The 11,004-nt window shown below is 38.6% G+C and overlaps 1 protein-coding gene across 3 annotated transcripts in view; it reads left to right on the forward strand.

Moving 5' to 3' along the window:
* Positions 1–48: 48 nt before the first annotated feature.
* LOC103370321 (voltage-dependent calcium channel gamma-6 subunit-like) overlaps positions 49–11,004 on the forward strand; it is a 20,856-nt gene continuing 9,900 nt past the window's right edge. The window contains exons 1-4 of one of the 3 annotated variants that reach the window (XM_008299341.1): positions 49–118; positions 7,053–7,725; positions 8,854–8,964; positions 9,243–9,351. In XM_008299341.1, coding sequence (XP_008297563.1) covers positions 7,516–7,725; positions 8,854–8,964; positions 9,243–9,351 — 430 coding nt within the window. In that variant the 5' untranslated portion in view covers positions 49–118; positions 7,053–7,515. Of the gene's footprint in view, positions 119–344; positions 622–7,052; positions 7,726–8,853; positions 8,965–9,242; positions 9,352–11,004 lie in introns of those variants that run through there. The other 2 variants (XM_008299340.1, XM_008299339.1) reach the window with 2 other exon arrangements.

Raw genomic sequence — 11,004 nt, forward strand, 5'->3', positions numbered from 1 at the left:
TTTTTTTTTTGTCCCCCCCCCACCACTCCCTCATCCGTTCCACTTCTCCCCCTCTGCTCACTCCCTCTCCCAGCCTCACCTCCGCCACTCCGAGCAGAACCACACACACAAAAAGCAGGTCAGCAACTTGTTAATATCATTGTTGTGATGTTTGTGAAGCGAGCGGCTGAGTGGAGCACGCGCACTGCACGTGTTAAAGAGGGAAAAAATAAAACTAATGCGCCTAACTTCAGCACAATATTGTCCGGCTGCTGGGGGCTGTTCTTGGGAGGGGTTGGGCCGGTCGTGGTTTGGGTGGGGGGGTAATAAAGCTGAACTGGCTTCTTCTTGAACCGTTGCCTATGCAGAGTGTTTATGGAGTCGAGTTTTCTGTTTGCGTGATATAACACAGGGACACTCCGCCGGGTGCCGATTCCGTTTTGGCTTATTTTTGGAGACAGTAGGAAGGGGTTTGTTAAGAGCGAACTTGTTGAAGGGTGTCTGCTCACAGCTGCTGTAATGAGTTTCTTCCTTGTGCCGCTACATTTCCACTGTGTCCAATCGGAGGCCTTATAAGGACAGCTGTGATCATTTCTGATGAGTAAGGACGGCAGAGTTTAACTTTCTTATTCCTCTTAACAGGTACCCTGACACTGAACAACAACTGACTTTCTGAACCACTAACATATATTTCAAACCACCTAGCCTGCACCGAAAGGTGTGAATGCTGCTGCTTTATATATATATAAGCTTTTATATATATATATATATATATATGTATATATATATATATAAGCTTATAATGCCTTATTTTCATCGCAGTCAGTTTGACAAGTTGCATGCAATTTACTTTTCTGTAAAATATACTTTTCTGCATGCCATTTTCACATTTTAATGTAGATGATACTAACAAAGTATTAAGATAAATGATATAATAACAAAACCATCACAGTGAAGAATGCAATTAATGTTTTCAGTACTGCATCTGTCACTAGAAAAAGTTTGCACTTGAATCAAATGTTTGCAGCTGGCAAAGTGTTTTAAGCAGGAAACTGGATATTCTAATTGCATATGTGTCTAGAACCTGAGCTTAAAACTGTAAAATATCTGCTGCTGCTACTGCAGCACTATGCGTGTAAATCCAGCAGCTGCAGGTGCACTGTGCAATGTGAAGCATCAGTATTGCATTAAGTTCTCAGTGACTCCATGAGGACATCAGCAGCTCAGTTACCACGATCAGTGCTTGTACTGACACGCACTTTGAGTTAATGAATGTTTAAATATGTCGATGATGTGGTGATTTAGTACTAATCAATCATTACCTGACACTGTATGTAACCAACTCTTGTTAAATCAACTTATTTCACCTCAGGTGTCCCAAAATGTTTGTCTTACACACTGCAATTTGTAACAATGGTGATTAATAGTTTATGGCTAAGATTAGTTTGGTGTTTACAAGAAGTACATCAGAAAAGTAGAAAGTCATCCGGCAATCTGTAATTAATTTGTAATTCAACAAAAACAAAAATAAAATTCAAATTTGTTCTGTTTCGACACCAAAAACTGAAAAAACTGTGTCAGTGGTCAGAATCAAAATAATGTAAAAAAAAAAAAAACCTTTTAAATAATAGTTAATTTTTGACAAGTCGTATTTAAAATTTTATTTAGAAGTCACAAATGAGAAATGAAAACAGGAATTTGTTAAATCAAAATTGGAGCATTTTTCAAAATGTGTTTTTCATGTTTCACCGTTTGGAAATGAAACCAAATTGACTAACTGACATCAATTTTGGGTAAAAATAAAAAAACAGAAAAGCCGTGATTTCTGATTTCCATACGACCAAAGGGATGGTGAAAATCCAGAAATGGTGCATATTTGATTGATTTTTCTGCCAATATATTTCTGAAATTGTTTTTTCATTTCTGGTTGTAAAAGAGCAGATTTATGTTTTTTTTTATTTTTTCATTTTTGAATCACAAATGAAGTCCTGATTATTCTATGATACCCAGATTCTTGGAGAGCACATCTTCGACTGAGACCGATGCCCTGTATTCTATTCAAAGAAAGCATCCAAACTTGCTCAAAAATGTAATGAGTTCTTCTGGTGTTCCGTGTTGTTAAGTTTAATTAAAGTCGTCTTGGTAGTTTTTGGGTAGTCTAGCTTACAAACAAGCAAACAAACAGCACTGATCACATAGAACTATTGCCTTTATTAAGCCTGCATGACTATGTAATAATGGATTAAGTACATGTATGTATTTTAGTTTCAAAATTCAAAAATACTAAATTACTTGTTTTACATTTCCATTAAGCCTCCTTGTTGTCACTAAAAGTCAGTGTGCTGTGATGCTTTAGACGGAGTCCTTTCACAGCTTAAATATGTTTAAACGTCTGTTATGACTTGAAATCTTAATGAAGAACTCAAATGCAACAACTGTGTTAAGAGTTTCAAGCTACTAATGAGATGTGCACTTATGACAGAGTTTGTGGGCAAACTGCTGGATCATTTCATATTTCATATTTCAGATGTTGTTTTGGATTATCTTTGTCTCATGAACCTAATCGAAAACGTCTGGAAGCCCTTCAGCTTGTTGACAAGTTGGAGGATGATGTGAGAGTGAAGTTATGTGTTTTCCCCGGGGGGATGTGTTTCATTTTTTACTAACAAGAGGGAGGATTGCATGTCACGTCTGTTGTCACCACAACCGGGTGGAACGCGACAGGACAGCTGCTTCATTCAGCCAACAAAGCCTTCAAGATGGAATTCGGCAGCAGTGCGTCTGTGCCACTTCCTCCGTTTTATCAGAATGTATAATTGCTTAAGGCTCGGACACAATGAGTGTTTTTGTGCTGCTGAGGAACCACAAAGTGTCTCAGAATAGAGAGCAGCTTATGATTTCAGTATGCTGACTGTTTCCTCTATGTGCTCGCTGTCACATAACATCTCAAAATAGATAATTGATTGTGATACCACTATGCTAAGTGCTTTTCATTGCTTTCCTGCCCTGTTTGAAAAAAAAAAAAGAAAAAGTAGAACAGAGCACAGAGAAGTATTTGTGATTTCGGCTGTTCGGGATGTTCTGTGCAAATTTGTACCATTTGTCTGTCATAAAGTTACACGAAAAGTTGTGACTTTAAATACAGTAAATTTTCTTTGGTTTAAGTCATGGTGAACTTGTACCATTTTTTTTATAAATGTTCATCCAATCATTATTTAAGTCAGTGAAAATTCGATTCATGCAATAAACATAACCAACAATCTTAAATAACATTAAGGTATACAATATCATGTACTTTATATACATACATCTGTATTTTGTAAAATTACAAATAATTCTAGATTATTAAAATCACAGGGGGAAAAAAAAGCATGAATTTTCATGCTAACTCACAAATCAGGTCAAAATATAATAATACACACATCTAAAATATACACATTTTTACAAATGATCATTTATTCTTGTGCAGCATTTGACTGTAAAATTATACTCTTTTACTATATTTAAATCAGCAAAAATTTTATTTTACAGATATTTATTTTAATTTAAATGTAAAATATGTATATTAAAGATTCAACTGTATTTTATTAATTTATCTATTTACTTTCATTCGTATTACTATTTTTCACAATTGTTATTATCACTGTTTTTGCAGTTTTTTATTGTTACGGTATCCCACTGTTTTTTTTAAATGTAAATTTTCTGGCAGCCTTGCTGTCGCTCATTCACTGTACAGAGCACATTACTAAGTTAAATATCAAAGTTGGGACCATATAGTATATTGCACCATACCAAACTACCTGACTCATTTTAAAATGAACGTTAAAAACCCCCACAAAATTATACATGAAGAACCCAACAAATCTAAATAATTCTGTACAAACAAACATATCAGCAGCAAAATGCATATTAGAGTTTCATCAAAAGGCATTTATTTGGTCGATGTCTTTTAAAGCCCAAACTAGATGCTAATGAAGTCCGTGAGTGTGTCCACTGAAAATGGAAAACCTATTTTTGAAACAATTAACAGCTACGTTTAACAGTTTAACAGTTACTTCGACCTTATCGACACCTGCTGTTAACACGTGATCTGTATCTGAGACATCATCTGCGTGACGACACCTGATCATTGACCTCAGGTATAAATAACCTTCTTGGTGACGAGATTTCTTGTTCACATCATGCTCATACCTCACTCTGATGATTGAGGAGTTCCAGGTCAAAGAAACAATGGTGCAGTATGTCCTTGAGTCACTTTCTATTGCAGGACTCAAGAGTTTTTTTTTTTATTGGAGGTTTATAGGAGTTTTTTTTTGTGCAGCCATTACAAATTGCATTTACACCTGACTGATATCTGATCGCAGAAGATGCCGTTGTAACTTTAGCTACCATTAAACCTGTCTTCAGTAGTTTACCTTCACTGTTGATAAGTTTACTTGATCTGAAATACCTTGGCTGATGTTGAAGGATGTGTGTAATCAGTGGTGGCTGGTGAAAAGTTTTGGTGGTGGTGGTTGGGGGGGGGGGCGCAGTCTGCAAATGACCTTTTATTTTACATTTTTAAAAAAGTCCTACTTTCCACCACTGTGACACAGCAGCTTCCTGTGCCGGTTACAGCGACACTAATACAGCTTAATGATCATCATGCTCATCAATTAACACACTCTCAAAAAAACTGGTCACAAATGCAGTCTGGAGCCCTGTTATTTGAACAACAAACTAGCTTTTCTCTCTTTCTGCCCTGCAAAACTCTCTATGACTTTCTGGGTTGAAGTCACTCATCTCTGTGAGCAGCATCTCCTCCATTGACAGCAGGGCCAATGCATTAAGTCGCCACGACAGTAGCTGTCATCTAGTAGAAGAGGACGGGAAAGCCCGTGTGACGGTGTCAAAAAGCGCGGTTGTAAGAATGTCAAAGGACAGTTTTAATATCCAACCACAGCTGACAAAAGCAAATAAAGACAAAATTAATTGGCTTACAGCAAAAGTAGACGGGTCCCAGACGCACCAATCTGCACCCGTGAGAAAATGTGCAGCTGCCAATCAGAGCCCAGGCCAAGGTCACATGATCACGAAAAGTTTTTCGAGCTACATACACAATCATGTCGTCAGTGCCCCGCATCCAGGAAGTGTAAAATGAGTTAACACTCAGTGAAGACTCATTTTAAATCTGTTAATAACACAAATATTGTTAATATGGCAAAAGAATATGAACGTTATTATTAATTGTATTATTATTTTGTTATAATCAGTTCAAATTTAATATTGTGTTTGAGAACTACTTTTTATCTGGTCATTAGTAATCGGGCGGCACCCCGACACCCCATACTGACCAGCTGCCACTGTGTGTAATAGCTCAACTGACCTAAACCAAACAAACTTCTGCAGAAATGAACATTTTGCATATCACATTGTGTCATATTTATAGTAAATGTGTGCATACAACTAGGACGTTCTACTTCTATGTATTATTAGGCCTTAAGCTTTGACCATGGTGCTCATATGTTCGTCACAGTCTGTCATCTCTGTGCTTTCAGTGGCTCAAGCTTGCTTACACTTACATAAGACATCATGATGCATGTGACGTAACTTTGCAGAGGATTGTGGGTCAGAATGGCCAGAAAAGCATCTTGACTGCATACTGCAAAATTGAAACCACATACAGCAGGACATCGTGGTATTTTTGGTGGATTACATTGGATATTCAGTGTATTGGGACACAATCTTTTTCTTGCATACTGTCTATATATCTATATATGGTAGAACTGATAATAGAACGCAGCCATAGTGACGCAATTAGCAGCTAAAGCTAGACCCATATTTATGCAGTTTCAGGCTGATTCCCCTACCTTCACTCTATCAAGAATCAGCCTAGAAATCTGGTCTGGGATCTTGGTCTGACCCAGTGTTGGTCCAGAAAATGAGTGATATTGATACGTGAGTCCGAATGAAAAAAAAAAAAAAATGGTAAGATTGTCTTGTATGCTACATTAGCAACAGATATTAAAACTGAGTTAAGATCTCATCTCCAGTTGTTACTGAAGAATTAGGAAGCAATGTTGACCACATCTCACCAACCATCTCATCATCCAGACTTGTTTAGTCTTTTACTTTTGTTTTTTTTTTCCCCTCACTGCTAAGTGTTATTAGCGTTACAATAAGTTGTTGCACGGCAGAATCCATTCTGTTTCCATCTGTTTCCTCATGAGATCACACCAAGTGGTGCTCTGCTCCCTGACTGCTCCCTCTGGCACCATAATCCTAAAAATATCCTGCACTATTATTTTCCAATGTTGCAGTGAGTGCATGTCTGAGATTAGACAGAAGAGTGTCTGTGAAGTTTCTACTGACCAAAACAGTATTAAAGAAGAATGAATAGTAAACTTGTTTTCAATTATTTTGTTGAAAACATAGTCTGAATAAATGCTGCTTTTTAAAATTTGCCTGCCAGATGTGTACTTGAGCATGTTTAAAAGAGTTCATCCGGTTTGTGAAAAAATCTTGTTGAAATGTCCATAGGTTGGTTTTATATGCTGGAAGTCACTTCATGAGTGAAATGTGCTGCTCCACCTTAAACTGCAGTATACCAATGATACTCTCAAAAACTTGGATTCCGACTTCCAGGGTTTCATACGTAATAAACCCCCCAGAAAAACCCAATCCTGTTAGCTTGCACGGTGGAACTTTCTGTCGCATTAGTTTTCTTCAGAATGTTACAATTTGCCACTGTGTAGAGGAGTTTGAACAGAGTCGTAGGTGAGCTGGTGTGCTCAAGCAGCAGAGGCAGGGACATTATGGATCTGCACATTCTAGAAGAAGCAACAGTGTCTAAAGCATCTAAACATCTAAAGCATTTATAGGCAGGAATAGATTGTTTTTAAGGGGAAAAAGCCTTAATATGTAACTTTAATATGCATAAATTAGTTTTTAGTGGTTTAATCCACAATTAGGGAGGGACTATGCTTTGCAAATAAACTCCATAAAATTGTACAAGACTAGCCTCTTTTCACTGTGATCTACATCATGTCAATCGCTTTAACTCGCTCCTTCTTCCTTTCCTCTCTCATCTGCAGGGGTTTTTCCTTCACTCCCTCCGGACATCTACCTCTACTGATGCTCAGCGGATACATTTTTTCTGTACACCTTCTGTGTTTTGCGATTTTCTTTTTTTCATGATGATTCATTTATCAGTTTTGCATCCGACATCCAAGACGCCACATTTTCCCAAACTTTTTCTGAAGAGAAGGCTGATTCCCGCCTTATCCTGCTAAGATTTCCAAAGACATCGTGTGTTTAGTTTCTGTTAGCAAGAAGCCTTCTGGGGTTTTCTCAGATACACTTGCACAACGATATTTCACTTTGACTTATGCTGTTTTTTGTTGCTTTCTTTTCGGGCACAAACTGAGGACACAAAAAATTTCCTCAGTTTTTTTTTCCCCCCCCTCCACATCTTCAGTTTCTCTGCTGCAGATATTTAGTTGAGGCCACCAAACTGAACCCCACTGGCCGCCTTGCTCATTTCCAGTTTTGTACACAATGTGGTCTACATTTTTTGTGACTGATGAGGAGGGCCGGACGGTGGGCCCGGCAGGGGCAGGGACAGTCGGAGGGGCTGCAGGAGGAGGAGCAGCTCAGGGCGCAGGGGGTCTGGCCGGCCTGATGACTGGACGCAGCACATTTGGTGGGGGCAAACGCCGCAGGACAACATCGACAGGAAACGCCATGAGCGAGGCCCAGGAGGGAAAGGTGACTGGTTTATACGGTGTAGTGTGAGTGCGTGTTCACCCTGTGGCTTCATGAAAGGTACTAATGGAGCCAATCAGTCATACAACTGCCTTTTAGGTGAAATCAGACTAATCTACAGTGCAGGAAACACAAGATCAGATGAATGACTTCTGATGTTGGAACACTTTAAGACATCAGGTGAAATACTTTGACATTAAGCAAAGAAAGTCAAGTTTAAATGTTGTCTAACGGTGTTAAGCAGGGTTGTAGTCACTTTGAAATGACCCGTCTTTCCATTCTAAACCCAGTTCTGTCTTCAAAACCAGGTCTCCCAACCAGCTTTCTGAAGAAATGAAGACCAAACATCGTATTTCTTGTTTTTTTGTTGTGTTCTGATCTTCAGACTAAGATTTGAATATAAGAAACTCAGGAGATTTATGTGCATACTGACACCAACTCGTTACATTAAGAACCATGTTGATTCTTTGTTGTGTTGTGTGTAGGAGTGATGGAGAGGTGGCCGAGAACAGTGAAACATAGTAGGGCTACTCTAAAATGGAAGAGGTAGAAGAGGTCTTGTTTGATAAATTGACTTTATTTATTTTAGGGTATAAATTTATGTCGCTGCTGTTCATTGAAGATTAAATGTCAATTTTTGATGGTGGGTCATGCTTTCCAAGTGCTTAATGTATGCGAGGTGTGAAATTGATCCATTCACAGCTCATGGTCTCTGACTGGTCTCACTTGAGTAAATGTTTACTAAAGCTTTCTGGCATGTTCATATTTACCCGACAAAGCTCTAAGGATCAACAGTTTGTACTTCCAATAAAGGTTAGGAAGTAAAGGGGCACCATGTGAGAGTTTTCTCTTCTTTTACTTGAAGTTATGCCGACACCAGTAGTGTTTTCCTTACTAGGAGAGGAATCCTTACCTCACACTACTTGAAATAATAACGGAAGAGTCATTCTGTTACATTTATTTCACAGTCCTGAGCCCATTTGGACTTACACTGAATGCATTATAAATCAAAATGGCTACAACGAAAGTGAGTCGAATAATAAAGGCAGTAAAAGTAGCTGCTAAAAGTAATGGATTTCTTCAAAAGTAATTCAATAGCTCATATGGTTTTTGATTGTTTTTCATTACCAGATCAAGCTGGCGTTCTTCGTGGCCATTGTGGGCGTAGTCCTGACAGTGCTTGGGGTCGGTACAGAGTTCTGGGTGGAGCTGTCGCCGCCGAAGAATTTCTATAACAATCAGGTGAAACAACAAAAAAACTGCAAAAAGAGCCTTCAAACTTGTGCTTGTCAGTTGTGGTGCTATTTTCACTGGCACACCAACGTGTCAAGGTGTCTTGGACGTTATTAATTGGCCCGGGGATGTTTTCTGCGGCGCAAAAAGCATCAGAGAAAGAAACCCAACAAAACTGTAATTTCCTTTTATGAAATGAAATGCTGTTGGGTCTGAAAGGCTAAAAAAAAAAAAAACTATGATAGATGGCAAAGAATATTACAAAGAAAAACCCTTTGATTTTTCAGACGTGTCTGACAGCTCACTATGGCCTGTGGAAGGGCTGCACCAAGACCCTGTGGGTGGCTGATATCGACCCAGAGAGAGAAAGCTGCGGACCTGCTGAACTTCCTGGAGGTGACTCGCAGCATTATCGCCTGGTTGGGTGGATGTCTGTGTGGCTTTTTGTGATGGCTGACTGGTCTGTTTGAGAAGGGGACGCCTGAGCTGATGATTGACAGGCCAACTGGCTGACTGGACGTTTGTCAAAGTGCCGAGATTGTTGGACGGCTCAGTTTGAGGGAGTGAGTTAGCATGAATAAGTGGTCTACCTGCCTTTCTGGCAAGACAAATGATGCTTGGCTCAGTGTTTGATGGCTGGCAAGGCTGAATAGTCTGGCTGACTAACTGGCTGAGTCATTGTTACATAGTCTGAGTGAAAGGGTTTTGTTTTTAGGTCAGGTGAAGGGATGCATGGACAACAATATCAGCGCTTCGGGCTTCTAAACTATTGAAATTGAAGCTGTGTTCAGAGAAGCAGTTATAATGCATTCATTTTAATGATATCAAATACACTGACTATGTTTTTGCCATTGATTAAAGTCCAACTAAGGTCAGACACCACCATTGCAGGAGAAAACTGGCCAAGGCTCCACTATACCAAATAAATACAGAAAAGTCCAATGTTCCACCTGTACACCATCATTCCAGTTTGTTGAAACACAGACAGACTGACTGAGGAGCCTACAGAGACCAACCATGTGTGTTCGTCATCAGTTTTAGACCAGATATCTGTTTGAATTTCATCAAAACAAGGAAGAAAGTTTCACAAGGTTACTGTCTCAGTGGATTAATGGTGCTGCACTTTACCGTGGGACTTTTTGAACATAGAAATTGACAGAAGAAGGCTGGAAAACACTCATTTTATGTGTGTAAGCAGACTATACGTTTGATACTGAAGCACATTCCTGCACTGTTTCTTTTACATGATTATGATTGATTTTGTATTTCGATGATATTGTGTAGGTAATATCCAATTGTGCCGCAGTTAAATATCTCAGTTTTGACAGCAACACAGTCAATTTGCAAATAAGAACACGAAAAGTCATGTGTAAGTACATTCTGACAAAGGATTACAATGATTTAAGCTCAACAATTCAAACTTTTTAGACCTAATGGACGCACTTTCTTTCCAAAATCACACCCCTTCTTCTCTGTTGAATCGCTCTCGAAGCATTAATTGCAACGAGGGGATGGGCATATTAAATGAAACCACAGGACTCGACCTTTCCAACAATGCCAGTTGTTTATTTGTGCGATAAAGTGTCAGTGAGAAAAATAATTTAGAATTTACATCAAATTTAATCAGAGTTATGACCTGCATACAGCTGCACAACTACTACTCTTGGTTTTAATATTGACATTGTACTGATATTGACAGATTCCAAATAATCTTCCCTCCACAATTAAGAAAAGATATTGCTCCTGCCAGCATTTAATGGTGAGATACATGTAAATAACATAACAATTCCATAATGTGAAATATTCTCCCTGTATATATAAAAAAATAGTATAAAACAGCTGAAAGTGTTGCCATATCAAATGATGGAAGATCTGAGTAGCCTAGACTGTTCCAGATAAGAAAATGTACAGCATTTATGATTAGCCCTTAAAATGATCAAGATTGGAGCTTAAAAGCTAAGACAGAGAAATTACCCTAAAAGTAGCCAAGTGTGACAGTAGATAATGTCAGGTTACACACCATATTACTAGTAAATACTGTGAATTAAC

The sequence above is a fragment of the Stegastes partitus genome, unplaced genomic scaffold, assembly GCF_000690725.1.
Source record: "Stegastes partitus isolate 25-593 unplaced genomic scaffold, Stegastes_partitus-1.0.2 Scaffold1404, whole genome shotgun sequence".
Taxonomy (NCBI): Eukaryota; Metazoa; Chordata; class Actinopteri; family Pomacentridae; genus Stegastes; species Stegastes partitus.